The sequence below is a fragment of the Phoxinus phoxinus genome, assembly GCF_949152265.1.
Source record: "Phoxinus phoxinus genome assembly, chromosome: 1".
NCBI lineage: Eukaryota > Metazoa > Chordata > Actinopteri > Cypriniformes > Leuciscidae > Phoxinus > Phoxinus phoxinus.
Genome location: NC_136876.1, coordinates 35,768,404 through 35,796,314, shown reverse-complemented (window position 1 = coordinate 35,796,314; position 27,911 = coordinate 35,768,404). Strand labels below are relative to the sequence as shown.

General features: G+C 39.3%; 1 protein-coding gene across 3 annotated transcripts in view; it reads right to left on the bottom strand.

Moving 5' to 3' along the window:
* Positions 1–1,538: 1,538 nt before the first annotated feature.
* micall2a (mical-like 2a) overlaps positions 1,539–27,911 on the bottom strand; it is a 29,653-nt gene continuing 3,280 nt past the window's right edge. Inside the window, exons 3-20 of one of the 3 annotated variants that reach the window (XR_013796454.1) lie at positions 27,430–27,571; positions 25,405–25,733; positions 25,122–25,252; positions 24,424–24,939; positions 23,629–23,837; positions 23,212–23,290; positions 22,630–22,802; positions 22,443–22,538; positions 22,266–22,367; positions 21,847–21,908; positions 21,634–21,757; positions 20,650–20,752; positions 20,400–20,473; positions 19,340–19,454; positions 19,190–19,236; positions 18,927–19,083; positions 7,223–7,274; positions 1,539–1,631 (exon numbers count right to left, since the gene is read on the bottom strand). Coding sequence is in view for 1 of the 3 variants with exons in the window: in XM_079603270.1 (XP_079459396.1) it covers positions 18,998–19,083; positions 19,190–19,236; positions 19,340–19,454; positions 20,400–20,473; positions 20,650–20,752; positions 21,634–21,757; positions 21,847–21,908; positions 22,266–22,367; positions 22,443–22,538; positions 22,630–22,802; positions 23,212–23,290; positions 23,629–23,837; positions 24,424–24,939; positions 25,122–25,252; positions 25,405–25,733; positions 27,430–27,571 (2,388 nt within the window). In the remaining 2 variants the exon portion in view is untranslated. Of the gene's footprint in view, positions 1,632–7,222; positions 7,275–18,038; positions 19,084–19,189; positions 19,237–19,339; positions 19,455–20,399; positions 20,474–20,649; positions 20,753–21,633; positions 21,758–21,846; positions 21,909–22,265; positions 22,368–22,442; positions 22,539–22,629; positions 22,803–23,211; positions 23,291–23,628; positions 23,838–24,423; positions 24,940–25,121; positions 25,253–25,404; positions 25,734–27,429; positions 27,572–27,911 lie in introns of those variants that run through there. The other 2 variants (XR_013796455.1, XM_079603270.1) reach the window with 2 other exon arrangements.

The window sequence follows — 27,911 nt, the reverse complement described above, 5'->3', positions numbered from 1 at the left end:
AATAGTGACTGCACAAATGAGTCAGAGGTCAGTTATAACCACAGTGCATGTCTGTGGTCTTCGGGGTCCTTTTTTCTCCTAGCGAAACATGTCCCTTTTCTGCATAACAAGCAATGAGCAAGACATGATACATTTACACATCCAACATATACATACACACACCCACACATATACCGGTAATAAAGATGTCTTCTTAGCACGAAATTGTTTAACAAACCAAACTCTATAGGAAAAGCAAATAAGGCATTTATGGGGCTAGTTGCTCCTGTGTAATCTGAAACATATGCAATTTTAAAGGGTGTTTCTCCTGCTAATGGGCCCCGAGGGGCCGGGAGGTTAATTGATGCAGCTGTTGATAGCTTTTACACATGACGCAGGGTTCATCTCCCCTGTGACTCTTATTCCGAGGCACTTTTTAATGAAGTGTTAGACAGAAGGCTTTTTACAGTAGGTTTGTCTCTTGGAGAATGCTTCAAAACAAACCTAAAGAAGAGCTTTTAGGGAAAAAGCTCTACGGATGACCATTGATTTACACGTTAAATAAGAGCTTTTTTGCCATCTTGTTGATTTGCAGCTCCTGATGGGGGGGCTGGAGGCAAAAGAAAGTCAATCACTCCTTTTTCCCCCTTCCTTTTACACAGGATTTCTTACCATTACTATGTGTGCACATAAATATATATATTTTGCATGCTAAAACATAACATCTAAGCTACTTATGCTGTTATTTAATGCATACACATGAATGATAACAATGACTGTTTATGCACATCTGCTGGCAGCTAAAAGCGCGTGATCCACAGAATGAGACTAAGACTCCAGCTGTTGACATATTAAACGCAAAACACGGCCATAGAGAAACGGACCGCGTAGAAACGTCACTAATTTTACCGCACTCTTTGTTTATAAAACGACTGCCTAGCACTCACAGTCACAAACCCTGGCATTTGACAGCTACTTAATTTCACATCTGAGGGTTGAGGGTGACAAGTTCACTTTTTATATTATAATCTCTGGCAGATTTTAATTAAATAGTCATTGGCGAACTTCTATAATTCCTCTGAAGGCCAGGCCTCCATGGGAGCTGGAAAAAACCAATAGGTTTCCTTACAGCTAAAGGGGTTTCTTTACAGAGCAAACATTTACAGATATTTGAGCATTGAAAATTAAATACAAATACATAGCTAAATTTATTTGATCCGGGGCTGTGGAAATGAGTGTGGAGTGTGGAGAGAGCGGGAAGTGATGACAGTGTGATGAACTGGATAGCATCCTCACCCTGAGGATTATACTCCCACAGTCACTAAATTCTGCTCATTAAAGTGACAAACCCAAAACACAAAGCCAGTCAAGCGTGAGATTCAGCTGTGTACAGCATCTGGCCCATACCAGCAACCCCAAGCTCCGCCGTCTCCTCCACAAACACCTCTACACACTGTAACCTCCGTCAAATCTAAAACAATCAACTTGCCTTTCATTTCCAATTTCGCCGCCTGCCACAAAGCCCTATTAGAGTCCATGATCATACGCCGCTGCTGATTTACAAACGAGTACGGGGGGAGTCCCTGTCCTTCCCGAACCTCTCCTCCTCTCGGTCTCTTGTGCCATCCGTCAGCCTCCTCCATCCTGATTATCTGGAGACAGCAATTTCAAAGAGACATCTTAATGGTGATGTCAACGTATTAATTAGAAGTGTTAATGAGCTAAAAGCAACCCAAATTAAATTAATGCAGCAATAGACACAGAGAGTGAAATTAGCTTCAATTTCTGTAAATGATTCTGAAGTGTGCACAACATATCAGCCTTGCCTGAACGTACCCATCCCCCAAAGCTAATCAAGAACTACATTGCAATTAGCTGCTTAATTAAAGCAACACTCTGCTCGGAAAATCCGGCACAATTAAGTAATGGCTGTTATAGCATGAAGGCAGGCCGTATTTGTCTTCGGGAGAGGCGCAAAACACACATGCGCGCACACACACACACACAGACAAAGCATATTATATTTCCAGTGGCCCGCGGGGACCGAAGACGGCCAAGATCTGCTGAGATGGAGATGGTTTGGAAAGTGGAGTGGGTCTGGAGCTGGAACCGGCACGACTCAGTCTGTGACAGAGCGCCAGATCGCACTCCCTAGCCTGAGGTTTCATAGACTGCCGAATTGGCTCGGGCTCAGGCGAGCGGGGCCTAATCGCCACTTTCTGTGTTGTCACCTCAACGCTATCCAGTTGGACATGGCTAACCGTAGACAGTTGGAGCATTCTTCACTGTTTCAGCTGAGGACGTCTTGGTGACCTTCCAATCCACAGATTGGCGAATTTAACGACTAGAGTGGAACTGTACGCTCACGTTCATGAGAGAACGACCACCGAATAAGAGCTCGTGCAGATGTTTCCCCACACCGAGTCCAGGTGGCAGCCCCTCCCGCCAGCGTATTCGGCTTTATTTACCAGTCTGAGAGAGGGGCTGAGCTGTGAATAACACCCCGGCTTGGCTGGGCCGCCCAGGGACATGGGTGTGAGCGCCATCCTTCAGCAGGTGTAGGCCACTGCACAGCATATGCCATCAGGCTGCGAGGGACGCTCTGTGGAGACGTTCCTCCAGCGTTTCCTGGGGCCCTGATCGACTGGGAACGGGCATCACTCACAAACACCATCTGTCAGGTACGGCCTTACCTGCTAGGAGCATTTAACTGAGAGGCGACGAGTCCTTCTCCCATCTCAGATCTCGTTCACAGCTAGATGGAGTGGGAGATGAGGAAGAACATGCCTCGTTCTTCAGCAGGCTTCTCAGGTTTCCTCGAAGGCAACTGGAGACACAAAGGAGAGCGGAGCGCTCCTGCGATGCTCCGGGACAGATTTCCCCCCTCTTGCCGATGAGACACCTGAAGTGTTTGACGCTAAATTAGGTTTTCAAAGGCAATAATTAGACTTTCTTCCCTTAAGGTAAATTACCTGCTTCCCAATTGATCTGCATTCTAATTATAGCCATTTGCCCAGGGGCCATTGCTATAGAACCTCATCGTCTACTACGAGTATAGATGTTAAACATACGAAAAGACGTGTAGATATGTGGGAACTGCTGTAACCAGTTTAATAAGCATTCTGCACCATAACTGGAGGAAATTAATCAACAGTTCTGTGCACCTTTGAGGGTCATAAATTAAATTAATATTAGTGAATATTAGGAGAACAGAGTGCAAAGTCTTTCTCCCAATATGTTGGTGTGAGATTTCATGATCACAATACAGCCTGAAAGGCAAAATCGGCCACTAAACTGCATGAAACCTTGACGAATCGTTGTGAGTAGGAGCTCTAAAATCAATAATCAATAATCAAAATCAATATTTTCAGAGTATTTTACATTGTCCCGCAATGTCCAATGAAAAATAAACGCATTAAAAGGTTATTTGAAATTTTTAAATGTTTAGAGTCAGTAATATTTTTTGTCATCTCTTATGCTCAGCAAGCTGCATTTATTTTTGATCAAAATATTATAAAACAGTAATATTGTAAAATAGTATTACAAATAAAACAGAAGTTTTCCATTTTAATATATTTAAAAAACGTTCATTTAATGGCAAATGGCTGAATTTTCAACATTGCTCCAGTCCTCAGTGTCACATGATCCTTCAGAAATCATTTGTTGCTCAAGAAACATTTCTTATTACCAATGTTGAAAATGGTTGTGCAGCCTAATAATTTTTGTAGAATTTCCAATGATTTCAATGTTCAAATCAAGTTCAAATCAACGGCAGTTATTTGACATAGTAGTATTTTGTAACCATGTAAACTATTTACGGTCATACTGACTTTATCAATTTAATGCATGAACAAAAAGCATTAACAAAATAATAAAAGACAAAAAAAAAAAAAAAAAAGACAATCCCAAACCTTTTCAATCCCAAACTTTTGAACACTGGAACGGAAGTTAAGCACACTTAAAGATTTTTTTCGGACAAAAAAATGTAATGTTTATGTTACGCTACAAAAAGGACTGTTACAGTCAATGCTCTAAACTCCACTATAAGTCAAACTTTCACGGCGGATCATTATTTTTGGAACAACATACTTTCATGTCAGGGATCTAAATTTGCCTACTGTATGGCAGATTATGCAATATTCATAAAACAGTAGGCGAAAAATACTATACCCAGATGAGCTAGTACATCTGCAGTGATTTTGAAGTGTGCTTCTGATGGGCACTTTACTATTGTGTCCATGGGAGAGTCAGCATTGTATTTGTAAATGGTGGGGAACGGTAAATGGTGGCGTCATAGGTCACATGCCAATGCCAAAGTAACGGATGTAGTATGTTGTAGTACGCGTGTAGTACACACTTTGACAGTATGTGATTCTGGACGCAATTTAACTTCTACAATGATTATTTTATAATAAAAAAAATGTTTTAAAGTAAACTTGTGTGCTTAATATTATTTACAAGGATGTTATAATCAAGACCATGTTATATTTGTAATATTAATATGTCAATATCCATATCATTCAGATATTATTATTATTCTTTTTGAAAAAATGTCTGCTTAAAAGAAATTAAAAGGTTCTCTTTGGAATTTTGTGGAAAAATGAAAACCTTTAAGCTTTAATGGTTTAAAAAAAATGGGTGACAGTTCTTGCTGTGGTGAATATTTATTTACATACAAGTGGGTGAAGCTGGGTATTTTAAATGCAGATGTTGGATGATGACAGTGGAGGTGAAGCCGGGGTATTGTCTCCATTAAATCCAGAAGTCACCTCCACACGGCGGCAGTGTGACTTCACACAGATACTTCACGGAGACTGAGAGCGGATATTCAAATTCAGCCCACAGTGCCCAGTGCTAATTAATATGTAAATTTCACATTGTTTGTTAACTCCGATGTCAATTTTTGATGTGAGCAGCGGCTTCTATGTTAACAGAGATTCACTGTAGATTGGACCTGGGTTTTTGCCAAACTCCTGTCTGTCCATAATCAAATATTTTTTAGGCTGCTAGACTAATATATGTCTCTGAAGCTTATAACTTGGGAGACACGCTAATGATATTTTATTAAGCCAGAGTAATTGAAGGCACCATTTAAATATGTAATTAAGCACTTAAGTATAATTATGCAACACAGTAGGAAACCAAATGAATTAATTTAAAACTACGCCAATACATCAATTTATTTAGGCTCTATTGTGCGGTTCTAACATAAGATGATTAACATTTTAAATAACGAGCTTCAATGAGACGGAATAAAGGAATTTCACATCCGCCTGGAAGTGCGGAAAGTTGCTATACACGAGTTGGAAGAGAATAACTGATAGGATAAAGACCTCTGCGCAATTCGAAGCGATTTACCTTCTAATATACCTGTACGCACAAGCCAGCGATTACTGGGCAAGTTTCCACGGCACTTTTCTTACACTAAATCTCCTTTCCATTAGGCTGAAATTATTCAACAGACACTGTTGTGTGGCTTATAAAACCGGAGATGGAGAAAGAGAAAATCTGTGCGAGTGCATGTGTCAGTTTCATACATACCAAGAAAGAGTGTGTTCATTTCTCCCGGCAGCCACTATGTGGCCCACTTTAAGAGAGGTTCACGGATAAACACACATCTCCGGCCCCGGTGGAGTCATTTACCTTTCTCCAAGTAGATTCAAGATATTAATTAAGATAAATCTACCTCAATTCTGTGATTCTGCCATCTGGTTATTTATCCAAATTATGTTAATCATTTCTGTAGGGCAGGAGAATGATTACCCATTTTGAGTCTAATTTATATTAATATTTGAAATTAAATACTTAAGCATCTGTTTCCTCCACATTGCATATAGAACGTTCTGTAGCACATAGCCGCGGCGGCGTCTTCTCCCTAGCAAACAAACAATATGGCAGCATTAACCCCTGCTCTCCACGTTAACTACTCTGACAAAGTCTTTAATGAAGTTAGCCGAGTGAGTCCAACCATGACTTTCAAACTAAACAAACCTCTAACACAACGACTTACAAGATTTACCACCTCATATGGTTCGAAATCCCACTGATGATCTCACAACCTCAGAGGATCCCGACAACCTCGGCCCGAACAGGCAATTAAGGCACCGGTGGCTTTGCGCTTGACTTTGAGCGCTAGTTTGTTAGCCGGTCACGTGTGCAAGGCGTGTGGAGGGGTGAGGAGAACCTGATCGCGCGCTCCGACTCAGGCCAGACACTAATTAGGGTGAAGAGGAGGCCAGTGGACACGCGGTGTGATTAAATTTAGATCTGGAGGGAGATCTTGACCCCGCGTGCCCCTCATCTAAGTGACATTTACCCAGGATAACCACACTGCAGCTGAGGCTTATTAACCTTTTGTGAGCCTCAACACCACTGACTGGCTTAATTGGCAGATGGATTATTAAATAGAGCAACTTCAAGATGATTGAACATCTCATATCTACAACGCACAGGTTAGTCGGTAAAATTGTATTATCACTTAGGCTTTGGGGTACAGTGGCCTACATATATACCAGAATGGATCATTTTTGGCATTATAATATTAACAATGCAGGCCGGGGTGCCACGAGAGCGGAAAAGAGAGGAGTTTTGATGATAATGGTGTTTAAAGTGTGAGCCGTCAAAGGGTCACTAGCAGAATATCTCCGGCTTCTCAGCATTCACAGTCCCTTGGGAAGTAAAATCCGCTGTTAATCATCAAAATGACCGTTACGCATTGCCAAGCGCTACACGGTGTCGGATCCGCCTGGAACGACTTAATCCATCGGAACCGATTTGGAAACTTTCAAAAAAATCAGGTTGCCTCTGTACGGAAATCTCAGAGAGATTTAAGAGAGAACAGAGATGGCGCTCTGGGCCTCGTACAGAAACAACCGTTCCCCCTGACTCGTACAAAAGAAAATGCTGTACGCTCCTTTTTCTGCATAGCCAAACAGAGCTGCCAGACGTGTGTTTAAGCATGATCCATTCACCGGGCTTTGCGCCGCTCTGCCATGTCAAATCAATGCTTTCAAGAGAAGCACGAGTCAGCCATGTTGGATTCGGTTCTGCTTTTGGGAAATAAGTGGATCATATTGGACACATTACCATACTTGTGTGACTGAGGCGCTCGCTCTCTCATATTCAAAAAGGAGATCATTGCACAGCATGTGATAAATGTCACCTCAGAGCAATGACCCGCATTATGTATTACCCCTGCTGCAGGCGTCCTCCTGCACCTCTGTGATCAGCTGTGGCTACTTACCCCCCACGTAGGCTGCCTCCGACGGTCTATATGGAAAATCAAACCCCTGACACTGGAAAAAATGAAAGAGCACGTGTTAAAACCACAAGAGGACTGGTGTAGGTTTCAACTACTTTGTCCCTAGAAACACACAAATATCTGAAGAGGAAATAAACGTAATTTCATTAAGATGACCTATCTTGCAGATGAAAATTTTTAAATATAGGCCTACTGTATACTGTACAAATATTTGGGGGTGGTATGTTTTTTCCCCCCGACTGATTTGGTTTTTGAAAGAAGTCTCATGTTCACCAAGGCTGCATTTATTTAATCAAAAATACAGTAAAAAAAAAATGTTTTTTCCAAAAATCAATACTCCAGTCTTCAGTGTCACATGATCCTTCAGAAATCATTCTAATAGGCTGGTGTGATGCTCAAGACATTTCTTAAGAGTTTGTTCACCCAAAAATCAGCTACACAACTACCAGTTTGAAGCTTCAGAAAGTTCATAAAGAGATCGTACAAATAATACATATGAATTGAGCGGTTTAGTACAAATTTTCTGAAGAGAATCGATCGTTTTATATGATGAACAGATTAATACAACAACTCACACATCAGTTGTGGTAAAAGGAAGCTCAAACATGTTCAAAACAAGCTCAACCAATGAGGTTCATTCTCGTGTGTTACGCAGCACGTTTGAGCTTCAGCAAGAGGTTTGTTCTCGCACGTCAAGCAGGTTCGGTTGAGCTTCTGTTTATGTTCGCTGATCAATGTTTACATGTGAAAAAAAGTGGCCTAAATGAAACCTGTTCATCATATAAAGCAATCGAGTCTCATCAGAAAATGTGGACTAAACCGCTCAATTCACATGGATTCGTTTTACAATCTCTTTATGAACTTGAAGCGTCAAAAAAGTAGCTGCGTAGCTGTCAAAGGAGGGACAGAAATCTCTGATTTCATCAAAAAGATCTGAGATTCAAAAGCCTTACGGGTTTGAATGAGCGTGAGTAATTAATGGAGTTTTTTATTCAATTTTTTAACCTTTATTGACCCAAACTTTTGAACGGTCTCTAAAATCTCAATAACTATATTTGTCTAATTGTCCAGTCTGAGCATAGAATGTTTAAAAGGAACTCAAAACATTCTCTGAAATAGTCATAATATTTTTTTTTTCTTTATCAAGTTAATTATTTAAATATTTAAATTTGTTAAATGTTTTTTTTTACAGGAAAACAAAACATTCTAATTAAACTGTTTTGCAGTGCATATTTAGTTCTTAGTTTTTTTTTATGCAATTGTGATGCATACTAATATTCAAAAACATTCTCCAACCAAGCAAACATTATCCTCCTCTATAAAGAGGTTAAGCTCTTTTGTAATTAGCACACACTCTAATACATACCACAATTTAATAGCCTTACTGAACAAGACAGGCTGTTTGGCCTCTTCAGCGAGGTATTTTTAACACTAAAATGAGTTTAAGCTGCATTTGTGTGTTTACATGAAGAACAACAACAAATACGGAAAAAATAAATGCGCATGAGACTTCACGAGGAGCATTGCATGCAATAAATAAATCCAATTGATAAAGGTATAATAGTGTGCTTTGAACTTGAAAGTGCAATTATTTTTCATATCAAACACACTTTTGCACATTCACACAAGAATGCAGCTAGGAGATGCTTATTGCGATATAATTACAGGCTTTCCAAGATTTGACTCCCATTCCTTAGCCTATAGGCTCTAATTGCAAATCTTTTTATTCATTAAACGAACACCGCTTCACAGCATTCTTTCCATGATAGACATCTGAACAGAAAACATTTTTCAGCGAGCCATGGCCAATTAAAGTTAATGTTCGACAATACAGTGCGTCGTGTAGCATTTTCCCATCAAACTATTTGGACAAGCAACTCTTAACACGCATCCCAACTCTTTGTTTGCTCTCCAAAATGCCTACAAAAGCCACAAAACCCTGCGATACCCAAAGCAGACCAAGTTGAAAAAGTGACTTGAGAGATGCATTTCTAATTAGAGATGGTGTTGGATTTTTACCATTAAAAGCTCGACACTTTAGAAGCACGCGACGACGCCTGCGGTCGCCTCGAACCTCGCGCGAGCGCAGACGTTCATCGGGGCTTTAACACTATCACACTGTAATCTGTCTGGGATTCCACGTGTGTTAACACAGCTAAAAACGTAGAAGGCAAACACTCCAACAACACGGCATGAATGTCTCAATATATTAACTGCACAATAAACAACCTATTCAATTCCAGGGATTTGCATGAGAAATGGGAGTATTAACGTGGAAGGATGTGTGTAGTCATTCAAAGTGCGAGCTGATGGCGGAGGGAAGGCTTTGAAAAGCCCTTCCCAGCGAGAGGGTAGAGAGAGCCCTGCTGTGGTAGAGACTAACACTGCCTCAGTGTTGGCATATCACTGAGCACAATGGCCTAGATTAGCAAAGTGTCAGTACTGAGCTGAAATAAGCTAATTGCTTAATTAGCTGACCCAATTCGATAAGCCTCTTCTAACATATTAGCTCTAGCTATGTAACAAATAGCTCGAATTCATGTAAAAAGTGCGGGCTTAATTACAACCGTGAGTATGAAAAGCTAAATGAGACGGGCAGCGTGGTATGAACGTTATTGTGTCTGAGACTATTACCATCCGTATATTTATAAGCAGAAGAATGGCACGACTGTGACAGACTTATTGGCTCCGAAAGTATGAAAATGGAAACGTGATGCTAAACCTTTTGTTTGTTTCTCGCATTGGAGCTTTTGTACCAAAAAGACCTGCTTGTTATTGACAGCTGCTGCACGTTTGCTTGAAACAATTACGGCGCGTATCGGTGAAAGTGATGTCAGCGAGCTGTTGGAAATAGAAAAGTCGGGTTAAAGGTAAAACCATTTTCTCATTAGACTGAACGATGAGTGGGACAGATTAATTTACATTTTCCCCTGACATATTTTACATACACAATCTTTTGCTTAGCACTGGGACTTATGGGCAAAAGAGCTCTATTTGTATAAGATGAAGTCATTTATATGCTAATTCATTGGAATGTAGACCTTCCAGATTCATGTTTACCTATTAGTGCATATAGATGCGAAGGGACATTAGAATATTGGAAATGGAAAGGACAGGGAGGGGGAGCTATGGGCAACGAAGTATTAGCACAATGTTTCCTTCTATTAATCTCTTATTATGAGCCATTTCTGTTTTACTTAAGCAGCACCCAAGAGCCAAGCTGGAAGTCACACAATAAATGACCATTTTCCTGGATTGACTTTGAGGAACACATGGTGGCAAAGTCAAAAACATGCTCAGCGAATAAGACACAGTAGCCTAAAAATCCCCAGATGCTTCATAGTTCAAAAGGCACATTCTATATACATCTTTAAAAAAAGTTTTACTCCTAAATAAACATTTTTTGAGGAAATGTCAATCATATCCGTATATATATACACTGTAGGCTATATTTGTTAATTTTTTTGTGTGTACATTTTAAATTCGTTTTTTTTTGTCATCTCTTATATGCATACACATTTTGAATTATATATATATATATATATATATATATATATATATATATATATATATATATATATATATATATATATATATATATATACACACACACACACACACACACAGTGGTGGCCTAAATTATTAGGACTAAATAATTAGGATTTTTCAATGTTTTAAAAGAAGTCTCTTCTGCTCACCAAGGCTTCATTTATTTGATCCAAAATACAGCAAAAACAGTAATATTGTGAATATTAATTTAAAATAACTTCATATTTTAATATCTTTTAAAATTAAATGTATTTATGTGTTGGTAAAGCTGTCTTCAGTGTCACATGATCCTTCAGAAATCATTATAATATGACGATTTGATGATCAAGAAACATTTATTCGATTAAACTGGGAAGGGTCATATAGCACTCGCATATGTTGTCCTAATGTTAGTTTGACTGCTTTTATTGTTCTCATTTTCAAGTCACTTTGGATGAAAGCGTCTGCTAAATGAATACATGTAGATGTAAATGTAAAACAGTTGTGTACAATTTTTTTTTTTCAGGATTGTTTGATCAGGAAAAAGTTATTTCCAACTTTTTATTTAAGAAAGCAAGCTTTTGTAAAATTATCTCTACCGTTCAAAAGTTTGGGGTCAGTAAGAGGTTGTTGTTGTTTTTTTGGAAAGAAATTAATAAATTCAGCAAGGATGCATAAAATTTATCAAAAGTGACAGTATAGACATTTATTATGTTGAAAAAGCTTTATATTTTAGATAAATGCTGTTCTTTTGAACTTTCTATTCATCATAGAATCCCGAAAATGAAATGTATGTATATATATATATATATACACAGTTTTAGTTTTTGTAATTACGTGCTTTTTGTCATTTTTATTAGTTTGTATTACCATTTTAATTTAGCTTTAATTTATATTTCAGTTTTAGTAGATGTTTGACTTATTGCAGTTAGTTGCCAAAACATTTTTTAAATTTTTAATCGGATGTTTTATTTTAATCTCAAACTAAAAAAAAATTATAGTTTGAGTTAACAAGACTGATAACACGTCATCCACCCCATTCAATTTTAATATAAGCCAAAGGTGTCAGCCTTTGTGTTAAGTGCAACAAAAAAAAAAATCTTTAAAGTTGATCAGTGAAAACAAATTTAACAAAAGATTCCCATTATGTTTATTGCTGAATATTTCAGCCCACACAATCAATTAGCCAACGTACTTCGCCTAAAATCCAGAAAATGAAGGAGTGGGTTGTCAACGCCAGAAAAACAGCACTCGGCCCTGCCACCACTGGCTGGCGGAGAGGTGTGACAGATCATATTACAAGCAAGGCTAAAATGCTAATGTAATTCCACATGAGCCGGGTTTAAAGAGATCCAATCGACCATTCCTGATACCCAGTGTCGTTGTGTCTAAGAAGATGACGTTCCTCCTCTCATTGTCTCAGTAATTCACCAAAATTGCCACTTAGAGCCGCTCCAAGATGTGCGTTTCATCTCCAAGCTTCCTCTGGTCTCTGCTAGTCAGTTCATTTTTACTTCCTCCAAGAGTTCTAGCACTTCATTAACCTTGCCAGGCTCAAGATAAGAGAGGTAGAGCATCAAAAGAAGCCAGCCAACAGAGAGAAAAGACAGCACAGTCCCCACCGCACAGCGGCCATCAAACAGACATAAGCACGGCCCCACACACACACACACAGTGTCCCATGCAAAACACTCAATGAGCTCTCCTTAGCATATCAGGGCTGCTTGTATGTCTGTCATTATAAGCACTAGACGTGTGTAAACTACATAAAGGATTTGTGATTAAGGTATGCGATCAAAAAATTATATCAAATTATAAAATGTATACAGCTTCTGTGTGATCCCTGGCATTGACAAATCCGTTCATGGGTTTATCTTATGGAAAACATGATAAACACGCAGTATACCATAAGTTTGAGGAATAAACTCATGCTTTAACGGTAGAGTAATAGTCACAGATTTCATCAGTACAGTCCATCCACTTTTTTGCATTCCAATTCTGACATCCAAAGGCACAAGACATTTTTTCCTCTTCTTCTGTGGAACTTGTCCACTTGTTACCACTGTTTTTCTGCCACCACAATGTGCGTGCAACTGTGACATCTGCTCCTAAATGGTCAATTTCAGTGGTTCCCACCCCGGGTCCTGGTGTACGCCCAGGACCAGGGCGTACACCAGGTGCCCTGGTCCTTTTATCATATTAAAATCATAACATTGAGTTAGTAATGAAAAGCTATGTGGTGGTATAACACAATGCATTGGCGCACAGAGGTGTTATGAAATGGCGAAGTCCTCCGTTTTTTTCCATATAATGTGGTCTCATTTTCCTGGTTAAAAAAAAACAAAACAAAAAACTTGCGTTTTAATTAGTGTTGCCATCATTGTTTATTCAGACTGAAAAGAGGAAGGTTTTATTGAACGAACCAATCATATGATCCAATCATAGCGCAATGGCGGCATTGCCTCTTCTCACTTTCCCCCCATTTGTTCTCAATTACGCCCCACCAAACTAGGATGTCCATTAAAACTCAATAGGCTCAGGGGAGGCAAGAGAGGTGCAGCGTCCCGCTGTAACTTTACCAGCTGGTGTCGCTGTAGGACAGTGTTACTTTAGAAAAACAAGTGATTTATACACTTTTTAATGTAAAATTTTGTAATATACGGTATGCATCGTTTCATTTTTGTATTTCGGATTATTTTCTCTTATTTTTTGAGGCACTGCCTCCCTTGCCTCCTCGGAGGAAACGCCCCCTAATGCAATGTTTCCTCTGTACAGCTACTCTCCTCCAGACTTCTAGTATGTGCCTACCACAATTCTACACCTAAAGCATTGAAGCGTGCATTAAATTCTCTTCTAACACAGCATGTTCACCATTAATCTCTCCCTTCAGTTTGCCACGAAGAGGACAAAATTATTTTTTCTTGGGAGGGAACTGTAAATCCCTGTCTGGGTTCAGTTAAAAGGCTTAAAATGTCACTAAATGACAAATTAGAAGCTTCCTCTAGCGTTATAAGACGAGCTGTTGTGGCATCCGAAAGTTACCTGGAAATGAGGTTAACATGCAGTGAGCACTGTAGTTATTAAAACAGTTGACGGTCTCATTACCCATCACAGATCTTGCCATAAGATCTCAACAGCAATTCAATTGTACAGCATCAAAGCATTTATTCACCGGAAAGTGTCATAAGAAAGCTCCCATGCTGAGAATTTCAACTTAATACATTTCAACAGATTCCAGCTGCTTACTGGAGAGCTAAAAATATTCATTTGAAACTCTGAAAAAAAAGAAAAACAGGCCCACGTCAAAACTGAGGCACTGAACATTTACTTGCATTCGCAGAACATGCGATACGAGATGGAATGACAGTTTTTCTGTTCAGCGCAGTGCTGTGATATCTCTGTCAGGAGTTGTGTGCCAATGCTGGACATCTAGTGAGCCAGCTCAGATTGTGGGTGAAAAGAGACTTTGGCATTTGTGAAGAGTTTCCATATGTATCACTTCTGTTGTGGGGCCCGTTCCACTGATCCACAAAACCAGCCGAAAGGATAAAGCGACGAGTCTCTGTGCCAGTGTAAGGAGCAGGAGCTCTTGCGAACGTGTAAAGAGGGAAAAGTTGCCTTGCCGCTGAGCAGAGTCGGGCAGAATCCTGCATTGGCGCTGATAACATGCTTGGATTAGGGATGTTTAAGGGAAGGGAAAATTATTCATTTGAGATGGATGAAAAGCTGCACTTGTCAAGTCTCCCAGTCATGCACTTTCCATCTCATTCCCAGGAGCCAGAGTGCATATTTTCCCCTCAATGCAAATGTTCGCACAGTGAAATTGTGAGCACATTACCTCCTCTCCTTATACACACCAAATGACACAGAAACTAAATGAATTTCTCAGCAAAAATAATTTTGGGGTGGATAATTGAAGTTTACAGTGTGATCAGCTTTTTACATATTGTATATGTTGTGGCGCAACAGTGGATAAATCTGTTTAGTTTTTAGCTCTAAAACAGTGGTCCTCAACCAGGGGGACGGGACCCACTAGGGGGCACCCTACAAGATTGCTTGCAATTATTTAAAAAATATATATATACTATTGCATATATTAACCGATTTTAATTCATTCACTTAACTGTCATTTGAATTTAAGAACCGGGATTCTAATGGTCTTGGAAAACCTGGGGCCTATATCATGACTGTAGTTGAACAAACTCCGGGTTACAGGATTACGTAAAAAAAAAAAAAACAATTCAATCAGGCTTTGTTGGTACCTTGACGCTGTCTTTGTCAACTCAGGCTTTGATCATAGAGCGCGTGCACATGCAAGCGTAACATCAATAGCGAAAAGCAAATTGTTTACCTTGAAACTTAGCAAAACTGCAATTCATTTCTCACAAAGAATTTAGCAAGATTCATTTCTTTAAGAGATTGAAGAATATGACAAATGCATTTACACAGCTAGAAGAAAATATCTGGCTATATCAGACAGTACAAGTGAAAGTGTATGTGTAGGTTATATATACATTTTATTTATATTACATATTTGTGTACATTTATGCTTATTTTAACTAATGTTTAATCATTTTTAAACTAAAATTGCTCTTGTGTAATGGATTAGGGGTATAATAATTATATAAAATCATAAAATAATTATAATCATCGCTGAAAGCCAGACAACCTGCTCAGGGGCAAGTTAAGTTACTACGGCACTAAAAGCCACTTTCATGGTGCCTAAAACCCAGCGTTGACAAACTAAGGTTAAACAATCCTGGGTATTCGCCTTAACTGCCTTCATGGTACAGTGATTTCTAGACCTGGAAAATATAATTTATAATTAATGAATATACATTTTTCGAGAACACTTTATAATGTGGTCCAATTAGTTCACATTAGTTAATGCATTAACTAACATTAACAATGAGCAATAAATGTGATACAGTATTAATCTTTGCACATGTTAGTTAACGAAAATAACTTTTCAATTTTAGTTCAGGTTCGCTCAATAGTATTAAATATGAACAGAAGCAACTTGATTTTAAATTGTTTTTCCTTGTTTGTTCATGTTAATGTTACCTAATGGAACCTTATTGTTAAAGGGATAGTTCACCCAAAATTGAAAATTCTTTCATCAATTCACCCTCATGTCGTTCAAAACCCGTAAAACTTTCGTTCATCTTCAGAACACAAATTAAGATATTTGATCAAATCTGAGATTCATATGGATTAGTTTTACATCTCTTTATGACGTCTTTGAAGCATCAAAGTGGTAGTTGCGTAGCTGTCAATAGAGGGACAGAAAGCTCTCTGATTTCATTAAAAAATATCTTCATTTGTGTTCCGAAGACGAACGAAAGTCTTACGGATTTGGAACAACATGAGGGTGAGGAATTAATGACAGAATTTTCATTTTTGGGTAACTATCCCTTTAAGTGTTAACCACTTTTCTAGTGATGTCAAGTTAAAAAAAAGATTTAAACTGGAAAGAACATTTTAATTTCGAGTTAAAAATAAAACTTTAAAATCACAAATGACTAGAAAAATCATTGGCAATAAAGTGTAAACCCTGAAGAACATTATAAATTCCATAAATGCAAAAGTTTTAACTTAATTTAAATATATTGCCAAACAAACAAAAACAACAAATAATTAAATAAATTCCCAATATAGTAGAAGTACCAGAAATATCTTGAGGGGCCTCCAAATATTGTCTTGGCCAATGGGGGGCCTTGGAGTGAAAAACGTTGAGAACCACTGCTCTAAATCAGACTAAACTATCTGTGCAGGTCCAGCGCTTCGAATGCAGTTACTAATTCCGAATCTTTCCTGCAGCCGGATGATGCACTGAATATATCAGCTCCCCTATACAAACATTATGATCCGTCTGATGAGAGCCAGGGCTCCAGTCTGGATGGCTAATAAATTAGAAGCACGCTTCTCGTTTACTCATCAGAGCTAATGAGGCTGATAAAATTACCTTGAGGATCATAATTACAGACTAGTGGCAGAAGCGCTAGCACCATATCTGCAACACGGGCGCACACACACACACCTACAGGAAGAGAACAAACAGCTCAGCGGCCACCGCTGGACAAGCAGAGTTTGACCTTTAGAATAAACTGTACGTCAGATAAGTGTAATGTATGCTTTTAATTAAACAATTAAACCGCGTCGCATTACACTGAAAGCTTGCGACGCAGCCCATGTGACATGTGCATCGCATTAGCGCACTTTCCAGCGAAAACACACACAAAAACGCTTAAGTACACTCCATTTTCAAATCCATTTTGTGTTAGTGACCTCAGTTTAGCTGGCCTTGATCAAGCAAATATGTAAATGTCATTCAGTTATGTACCGAAAGAGAGACGCGCGCGCGCATGCTTGAGGTTAGCGATGGCGGACCGATTTTTGAAATACCAGGCTGGTGAAAAACAAGTCAAACCCCCGGCATCCTTTATCCCTTCAATTTCATCAGGCGGCTCATATACATTAAGCACTTGATCAGTAATGGCATCTTTTGATGGACACGGGCGGCGTGGACGCGAGCATTCACCTCGGAGAATTTCATTTCATCAGCCATTCACAGGACGAATTGTTTTACTTATGAATATTAATGTCCGCCTAATTTGAGGCTGTTGTTAATGCTTGTCGCTAGGAGCTTGGCAAATCAGGTCCCATTCCTGTTAAAACCATGTATTAGACACCCCCCTGACACTAAGCCCTCGCCTTTGATTCTTAATTGCAGGAGTGCGAGCATTTGCAGGAGATGGGGCGCAAAGCTTTAATTAACTCTAATATCACACGTATTCAGTCTCGACTGTCACCCGCATCACGCGTGGCGTTCTGCACCAATATCCTCCTCGGCTCCTCTCAGCTAGAGAGAGATGGTGTTCCAAGTTCATGATCACAATTTCATGCATCTTAAATTGGGGATGGATGGCCTGTAAGCAGTGGCATGATATTAAATGTGAGTAAATTATCTTAATGCATTTTACTAAAACCCATATTAAATGATGGCTGTATAAACGGCCGTTTTACAGCACGAGCGATGATAGGAACAACAATTATGGTTGCTGCAGCGAGCGTGGAGTCATTTTAATTTTCGGAGAAGGGAACCGACTGGAAGCGTGGGATAAACTGGGCATTTTGGTTATTGTGCACCTCTGACCATTTCTGCATGGATGGGGTTTTCAGTTTAATGTTTTCGGGCCTCACAATTCACGTGCGGACATCTGAAATTCAGAGATTGTGAGCATGAAAACAGTTGCTGGTACAACACACTAAGAAACTTAATTAAGATTTATTGGATAACTCATTTTAAAAGTTAAATATACAATTAATAAGCACATCCATTTGTAAAACATCTCTCAAAAGAACTTTAAAAACTTCTTATAACATTCCATTAGTGGGTTTTCAAAACGGTTTGGTCAAATACTTATATTTAAACACCATGTAAAAGACATCTTTGGACAGACTATATTTCTTAGATAAGTTAAATGAGGAACAGTTTTAATTGAGCTAGGTTTAATAGACCAATAATCCGTGCCTCTCCAGCACACAAGTTCCTCTGCTGTCTAATCTCCAGCTTGATTTAGCATTCTCAGGAATATAAAATAAAATAAAAACTGGAAAAAACTCTGATAGAAATGCATGCAAGCTCATAGTGCCCCCTTCAGGTCTCTGCACGCACTGCATCTTGAAGACTAGATTTAGCAGGCAGCACATTCAGCTTTTTTTTTTTTTTTTTTTGAGGTTAGGGTTAAATTAAGATGCTCCACAGATTCTTGGATCACAGTCAAGAAGCATGCTTCAGCCAATCTTGGACATCTGTTTATCTCCTAATATAAGTTACCATTTATGTCTGAACAAGTGGGGGTGGAAGAAAAAAAAAAAACAGGAAAAGAAATGTACATTTTGAACAATTATTCAAACTAGCCCACACATTTAAAGTGAAGGCAAACATAAGCAAATACTGCAGAACCAAAAATGTTTAACACTAATTTGTTTTAATTAGAACTAGTATTAGCTAAAATAAAATAAGTGAGAACTATCAGAACATGAACAAATTATACAAAATTAAAATAAAATAAGTTATTAAAGAAACATTTTGCTCCAAGAACTCAAACTACGTCACTGAGCCGTCTGATAGAGTTGATTCTTAGTCCCAAACCTTCTTAGGTGAAATCTGGACTTGGATCACTGGACAAGATCTGGATCACTGCACTCCAGTAGATCTGAAGTTCACTCTCCCATTGAGGCTTTTTTACTTCTCCGTCTAAATAACTTTGAGAAGGACGACTTGCGTTTGTTTTTAAACTTCTGAAGACCTGCATCCAGATAGAAACAAAAAACATTTTCATCTAAATGTTCTCCGCCAATTCAAACTCAGAGTAGATTTGACAAGATCAAAACAACGAGAGCAAAAGTTCTCACCTAGTCTTTGCATCATTTCGTTCAACTGTTGATCTTCCTCCTCCTCCCTTGAAATGTGACATTACATTTACATGGCAGAATTACATTTACAAATATGTGCACTCAGAAAGTATAGCATTTCATAAGCAGTGTGGTTTCTTCAGGACTTACCGTAACCTGTCCTCCTCCAGCCCCTCAACAATGGCGTTCCTGTCATTCACGATCTTCATCAGTCTGTTCAACAGCTCCGTTTCCCTCCTCTTCTCATCCAGAGTCTTGAGATGTTCTAACACCCGGACACACAAGGGTTTCCATGTTTTATGGGGACATTTCAATGATTTTTATGCTGTACATACTAAATATTCTATCCCCTTACACTAACCCTACCCAACAGAAAACTTTCAGCATTTTAGATAAAAAAACCCAAAAACATTTAGTATGATTTAGAAGCCGTTTTTTTCCCAGGGTGACAAAAAAACACACAGAAAAAGTCCCCACAATGTAGGGAATACCTGAACACGCACTTTAAGGCTTTTCCACAGTCTTGAAAAACATGCAAAAATGAGACCAAGCATACTAAACTAGAAATGCTGCTATTATATTTTTCCTTTTTTATAGAATAGTTGTCATCTTGTATCACTTTTCAAATCCTGTAAAAATCACAATTAATTATTTGAAGCAACAGACAGGTCTGAGAACTGGCTCCATGTGTCACAAGAGATCTATGAATAAGACGTATTTATAATTTGTGCTCATTTCTAAATGCAGACTTACCATAGCAACCAAAGAGTGAAGACATGCCTCTCAAATTTAAAATAAATAAATAAAAAAGCTCAAAATTGTAATTTATGAAAGTTTAGTGCAGAGCATACAGTCAACCCGTTTACAGTGTACTTGCAGAGGAGAGTTGATTTACCTTAATATTAATTTGGGAGAATTTTTAAAAACTGGCACAACTACAACTATTGAAGTTGAGAAAACTCAAATGCTTTGCAAATAGCTGCTTTATCTTTTAAGTTCACTCAACTTGGGGTTTTTTTACAGTGCAAAATGAAAAATTTATAGTTTGACATTAATCCAGCATGATCACTGGAAGGTTCTTAACACAAATAAACCATTTCATTGACATTGATCACTGCCCCTATATCACCCGTCCATTGCTAATGGCAAAAATAAGTTGACGAGTATCGTTTACAGTACATTGCACTAGTTAACATGGCTTCATTTTTACCTGGTTTATTGATTAACCTCCTGAGCTCTCCTTCTACTCCCGGCTGCTGCTCCTCCAGATCTTGTGTTCTTGCTCTAAAAGGCATTGAGATCTGTAAGGACCAAATTTGACAGCAAGCAGACACACTAGCAGCTTTTCTACCTTATTGTTTATTAGTCAATATTAAGAATTTTGGAAATGGTTTCATCCAGAAATAAGACAGCTAGACGAAATTACAATTGGTGAATACAGTATATAAGGGATCACTTACATGTACATCAACTCTGACTCCCTGCGGATGTAGCTTTGTTTTTTCCGAATCAGGTTAAACCAGTCCACCATCAAGGGATCCATCAGAAGGTCCCCATGACCCTCTGTAAAACAGTCCAAAGTTACCAAGGACACCAGGGTCCTAAATGCACGGTTCACATCCAACCACATAAGAGACACCCCACCTGAGGCCACAATTTAAAGTGCTCTGGAGACGGGCATCTCCAAATACTCACTTTCAACTTCTATTTGAGCTATGATTGAATTCTATTTGTCTCCTAATAGAGCACTGTAATACGGTCTAAAAAGCATGTTTTCCATTGACATTGCCTTGAGGTGGTACAAAAAACATACAAGTACAATAATACCCGCACACACACAAACTTGATTTCATCAAGTGGTGGTTTTGGCCTTGGTGGGAGCGAGAGGCAGTCAGGTTCTATGAAATCCCACCGGCTGCTAGCAGCAGGACAGGTGACTGGAGATGATATTACTGTGCCATGGTGACCTTGAAAAGAGCCAATCAAGTGCCCTTGCCCCACACAGCTAGCAGCCTCTCATTGGAGCCCACCGCCTCTTCTCCATTTTCATCCCAGCATCCCACAGGAGGAGAGGGAGCTTCCTCTGCGCCTCGCCTCATTTGGCCCTGGCTGCTGGAATCGAGAGCCTTTTATTGGCTACAGCCTTCCCCTAAAGGCTACATCGAAATTCCGACTCCCAGGTGGACGGGCTCAGCTAACAGGTTTGGAATGAGTGCGCGTCTCACAGAACTCAATGAACCACCCACCCACACACACACACACACACAAGGTGCTGCAACATGCTATCTAAAACAGTCTTGAATAGCACCAAAAGAAACATCTGATATCCCAAACAGCTTATTTTGCCCTCAACAACCTTGAAAGAACTCGGGACCTTCACATTTTACTTCAAGTTAGAGAAATGAGTAACAACCACTACATGAACTACTAATCTAATCTTATACCTTCTTCATAAATGCGAAGTCTCATCTCCAACTCCACACCTTCATTCTCCAAATCATTCAGATTGTTCTCAATGTCCTGTAGCTCTTTTGAGATCTGATCTGGTGTGATGTGGCAAGGCTTTATCTGAAAAGACACATAATATAATTAAACCATGGTGATGAGATATTTGATCATTTGGCAAAGGGCAGTATACAACATTTGCAAAAACTTACAGTAGGCGACCTTGTTTCAAGTAGCAAGCCATTTTTGGATAAAATATTTCCATTGTCGTAACCTAAAATTATTTAAAAAGACAAAACATTTATAGGGGTATAAAAAGCTGAAGTCTAAACATTACAAAGCCCAGAGACATGGTGTAAAAAATATATTTCAAAACTTTTTTCCATCATCTTTTATGGCTCTGCAAAACATGGACACGAAATATGCATAAATTATGTCAAATAGTAAAAAAAAAAAACATTTTTTAAATTTAACAAACAGAGCTTAGACCATGCCTCTGCTTTCTATACAAGTGGAATAGATGGTGATTCACTAACTACAAGATAAAAAGCAATGAATTTCATCATGTTAACCATTCTGTTAAGGTTTAATAATAAAAATAATTGTTACCATAAGTTTAGAAAATGCTTACTGGACATCGCCGACCTGCAGCGAGTTTGTTTGGGAGATGAAGGTTTGTGACAGGACTGAGAGGGCAAGACACACGAGGACAAGGAACAGTCGGGTTTCAAACCTGTGGTCAGAAGAAAAGTATTATCATCATAAACGCAAATCTTACCATGGTGCAGCTGATGTGGCCTGGACTTACCCTGCCCACGACAGGTCTCTCCAAAACATGACACAATAGGACTGGATGGCTGGATAGGGGCAGAAGAACCTGGTGGTGTACAGGCTCCATTTTGGACTGAGAGGGAAATAAAGTGGTAAACTTCATGCAGTGTTCAAGGTACATCAGTATTTGAGGTTTGCCGTTTAAGGTAATGTGACTGGCTTACCCCAGGTCCCTTCCTGCTGTTCCCTTTCAGTTTTCAGGGCAACATTGTTGGAGCAATGAGAGTTGTTTGATACAGAGGAGGTTGGAGCTCTTGAAGTATCTTGGACCTTCAAACAATGTTCACTTTTGTTTTTTCCACAAGTCAACAGGACATCCTTGGCATTACCATGAGATCTACAAAAAGCAAAATAACTTCACTACAACAGGACTAAGACTCAAAATAATCATTTCAAAGCAGCATAGGACAAAGCTCACCTTAGATACAGTAGACGCAAACAAAACTAAAAGAATGATCAGAGGAACTCAAAGTAAGAGTCTAGCGTTTCAGAGGGGGCTGGTTTAGGCGCAGCACTCCTTGGGACTGCTGAGGATTGGGGATAGAGCGAGCGGATGCATTCTGAGGCAGTCAAACACTATGGGGGAGGCAGGAGGCATCCGCCGGCTAGAGAATGGATACATGAAAGGCCCCACTGTCAGTAGTCAAGCTCTGAAGTGTCATTGCAGCTCACACCCGAGTGACTTAGCCTGCTTCCCCTTGTGTGGATTAGAAAGCATTAGGGAGAACTAGGCTGATCGAACTTACTTTAGTCTTGGTCCATTTGGAGCTGCCTTTGGCTTTGATCTCCAGTCAGTTGGGGCGTCGCAGCTCTGAACATCTTTGGCTGAAGCAGAGGGAAAAATTATGGCAAACAAAAAAGCACGAGTCGCACAATATCAAATTATGCCATTTGAAGCCGTGCCGTCAAACAGAAAGGATTAAAATACTGCAGGGCAGAAATCAGTCTTAAGATTCAATCTTCCGGACTACATGGAGAAAAAAAAACTAAAAACAATGGATGCTAGCCCATGGCTTAATTTAACCGCTTTCCTGCCTATGTTCTCATCTCGTACCCATTACGTATGTTTATGGAAATATTTCCCATGTGACCTTTAGAAACCATTTTTTTTTTAAAAAGACCACAATATATATAAGCAAAGGTCATCTGTGAGCGAACACCACCTTTGGCAGTAGAAAGCAGCAGGGATGGAGGTCTGCTGCGCTCCTTGCTGATGGCACTGAGGTAGGAGGATTCTTTGCAGTTCATGCGGTTACTGTTGATAGCAGGGCTGGATGGAGTGGCCTGATACAAGCTCCTTCCTGTTGCATCTCGTCCGTGTAACTCCTGCCTCCAGCTGGAGACCTCAGCAGAAGAGCATCTGATTTGTAGCCTGTGAGAGACATTCAGCATTCACACCTTGATCATACAAACGATAGATGAACTAGCTATACTGATGTACACAACAGTTCAAAAGTTTGGGTTCAGTATATATTGTTTGTTTTAAAATAAATTTTTATTCAGCAAGGACACAAAGTGATGTGAAAGGATTAAATATCTTAAATATTAAAATAGAATAGTTACTTTAAATTGTTATTCAACAATATTGCCATTTTTACTATTTTTTTAATCAAATAAACAGCGTTGACATAAGACACTTTCCAAAAATAACTTTGTCTAGAATCTCTTGAAAAAAATATGCAGAAGCAGAAGGAGTGTTGTACTTGCCAAATCAATGTTATTAAATCAGTGTTATTAACCTTGTAAATATGCAAATATGAACATTAACACAGGGTTCGAGAAATCCTGAAACCTAAATACCCAGAATGTATGAATAGTGACAAACAACCCAGACTTTAAAAATGATGTAGGGGTAAATTTCTTGTGTGAAAAACCAAATAGATGACTTTTCACTTGAAAAATTGTTGATCACTGATCAAGAATACTGTAAACCATGACAGCAATCATTAGTCACTCACTGTCGGTGTGCTCCTGGGTCACTATTAAGCGCATTGTTGTTATTTCGGTTTCCTTCAAGTAGTTGTCTTCCGTTTGTCAGTGCACTGGCTCGGTCTTTCTCCTCCATCTTCAGACTGGCGTTCTGATTGGTGATGGACTCTGAAGGGCCTGACTGCGGTCTTGCGGAGGGCCGGTGCTCTGCTGCTGGGCCACAGGACTGAAAGAACTTCTGCCTGGCTGCCTGAGTCCTCTGAGCAGAGGCCGTCCATGACTGTGGAGCGAGACTGAGCTCCACTGGTCTAGGCACAGCCTTGACGGGTGTAGATAACACAGAGGTATAGCGCTGTGAAGATGGCTGATCTCCACGGTCAGATTTGGGTACCAAATCAGCGAGTGTAAAGCCACTGCTCTTAAAAGGCTTAACCATAGGCTTGAAGCCATTTTGGGCATGTTGGTGAATAGTGCAGACCAGTGAGCCAGTGTCCGCTCCCAGTTTATATGCCCCAGATTTCAGTGTGCCATAGCATACACTACACCTGTTTAAGAGAGAGAAATCAATAAAAAGCTACAGTACTTTACAATTGTGTTAAATTAGAAGTGTACATTGCAATAAAATAACTAAACCGTGCAGGATAAGTTACAGTACATGCTAAATTGCCATACTTATTATTTTAGCAATAATAGCCATTTTTCCCAAGCACCACCAATGAAAACTCACTTAAAGCAGCTCCGGTGGTAGAGTTTCCCATCTACCAGGTGCCTCTGGACCAAATGCACATGATTTCCACATACTGCACAATCACTGTTCAATGTGCCGGTTTTATTCGAGCTCTCCGCCAAAACAGTTTTCTACAAAAGATCAGATGAATGAAAACATTCCAAACTAAAAATCAATTTTCCAAATCATGACTGAATCATTCTAAACTCATCTTTTTAGAACTATGCCTGAAGACCAGTCATTTTTTGTATGTTGAATAATCAAGGGAAAGCCAAATTGACACCTTCTCAGCAGCTCTGTGTGGTTGTGGAGATCTCGCTCTGAGTGGTGCGACGGGCGCCTGCACACATTTCGCCCCTGGAGATTTCTGCCAGTCTGTGCCAGTCTGCCGAGCTGGAGCAGCTAGAACGTGCTTCTCTGGAGTACTTTTCTGGATGGTAAGAGATGGAGGATGGTTGTCTCTGATACTTTTTGGCATTTCGGTTTGAGGAGGACGGTTCTCTGTATTTGTTTTGAGATTGTGGTTTTTGGCAACCAAAGGCAGATTCTTCTTCTCTGATGGCACCTCCTTTGAGTCCTCAGCATGCCGCTTGATACCTCCTACTCCCCCGACTGAAAATAAGAGACCATTGAGAAGAAAGTCTTAGAAATATGAATACACTGCATTTTTCGAACTATGCACCACCATTATTTTTTCAGTATACTGTGCACAGAATGCAAACTTTTTGTATGCATAAAATAGTCAAAATGTGCTGTATACAGCAGACCACACTAAAGCTATGTCTGAATTAATCCAGGTAAATTTTCTTATCCCGAGTTTGATTAATATCATTTATTTATTTTAATATCAGTCTAAAGCCATGTTAGCGTTTCAGAGCGTCCCCGAGGACGCGCGTTGCGTGACATCATCGCGTACAATTCGAAGTCCCATTCCATTGGCTAGGCACCAAGCAATAAAACGGCTCCTTTTAGGACCCACGGAGTTGCAAGTGCACAAGTTAGTTTTGCACCTAATATATCGCGAAAAGAGTAGCAAAAGTCAAGGCGCAAAATTAGAAATTGCAGTGACAGATTTGAGAAGTTGCAAGTGCCTAATAGAGGTTGTACATATGTAAGATTAAATGCAAATATATATTACAAGTTTGTGTCTGTCATTGTGTTTCTGTGAATGGCATTTTACACATTTGTGACTACTCGTCTGCAGCTTCAAATTCAGAATACAGGTTTGTGACTATTGTCTGCGAGTGCAAATTTCAACATTTAACTACAGATTTTTATTTTACAGGTTTTCACATTGGAGCTGTGAGTGTAAATGTTCAAGTACAAGTAAGAATATTTATTGTACAAGTTCTCAAATTCACATCTACGTGCTCTCGAGTTTTGCTACTCATTTACTTTCATACAGAGAAACCTCTCAGCTGAAGCTATAACGCAGATTTTCTTTTTAACTATGGAATGTATTTAAGAGGAAATTTAATTATTGAATCATTTTATTATATAATTGTATATATGCATTACATAATACAATTAATACAACATACTTCAATATAATTATAGTCGTGTTAGGATGAAATATAACTTCTTAAAAGGATTATAATGCTGTAAAGAGTACCGGTAAGTGCTGTTTGCGTACGTGTGTTTTCAGTTGTTCCTATTTATCGTAAATTTAGAATAAATTGTATCACGAAATGAAACAAGTACATTTCACGTACAAATTTGTGCGTACGCATGCTTAGTGAATGAGACCCAATGTTTTCAAATGTATCCACTTAGTTGTAGTAAAAAAACAACGATGTAGTAAAAACAGAAAAGCTTCCTTTTGCGTCTTTCTGTGTAAAAACAACATTGTCGAAACGATCCCCTTTCACAAGGATCTGTGAAAACGACTAAATGCTGTTTTATTCATGTCAGGACAGTAGTTGGCGATGTCACTTTGTAAGTGTCGCTTTTGTAGTTTACACAGAGACGTTAACAATTCCGTTTTCAAAAACTTGCTCTTTGAATCCCATTTCCAAAAGTTTGTGTTTTCAAAAACCATTGTCGTGTAATGAACGGCCCACAATTTTGACGTTGAAAACGTCATGTAAACTTTAAAAAAACTCAGTTTTTAAAAAGCTGTCTCAGTGTGGAAAGGACAAAACATTTAGAAATGGATGTGCTTTAATATGTATTTTTGGATTAACAACATAGACCTAGCCTGAGAGGAATATTGTATCCCACAATGCTCTATCCTCAACTATGGGCAGTTGGACCAAATTATGAGTCAAGACATTTACACAGTTAATAAAAATGGTGAACCCAGTCTTACTTGGTGAGCGGCCGTGGAAGTAATTATAGTACTGTGAGACATATGTGAGGATGCTGAGTCTGTCTGGGACAGGCAACGCCACCATGTCCTCTGCATCCAGAAGAGCTGGGATTCCCAGATGGTCTTCAGCCACACGGAACGCCTGGAGCACATCACACGACAGAAATCAGCCATTAAGTTCACAACACCACAAAATCCATACAGAAGAAAACAGCAATTAGACAACCACAGATACAAAAAGACGAGCACACACACACACGCGCAAAACGACTCCCTGTGTTTATAACAACCACTGAACATCCTCATTCAACATGACCTCATATGATTGTTTCAGGCCGCCAATAACACGCTGTGGCAATGGTTTTCTAGGGGAAAGGAACTTGGCCAATTAGTTGTAAACACAGACAATGCACACAAAAAAAAGGAGTCGTCAAAAATAGAATAGGCCAGTAAGCAGCACAATCTGGCACCACATCAAGATG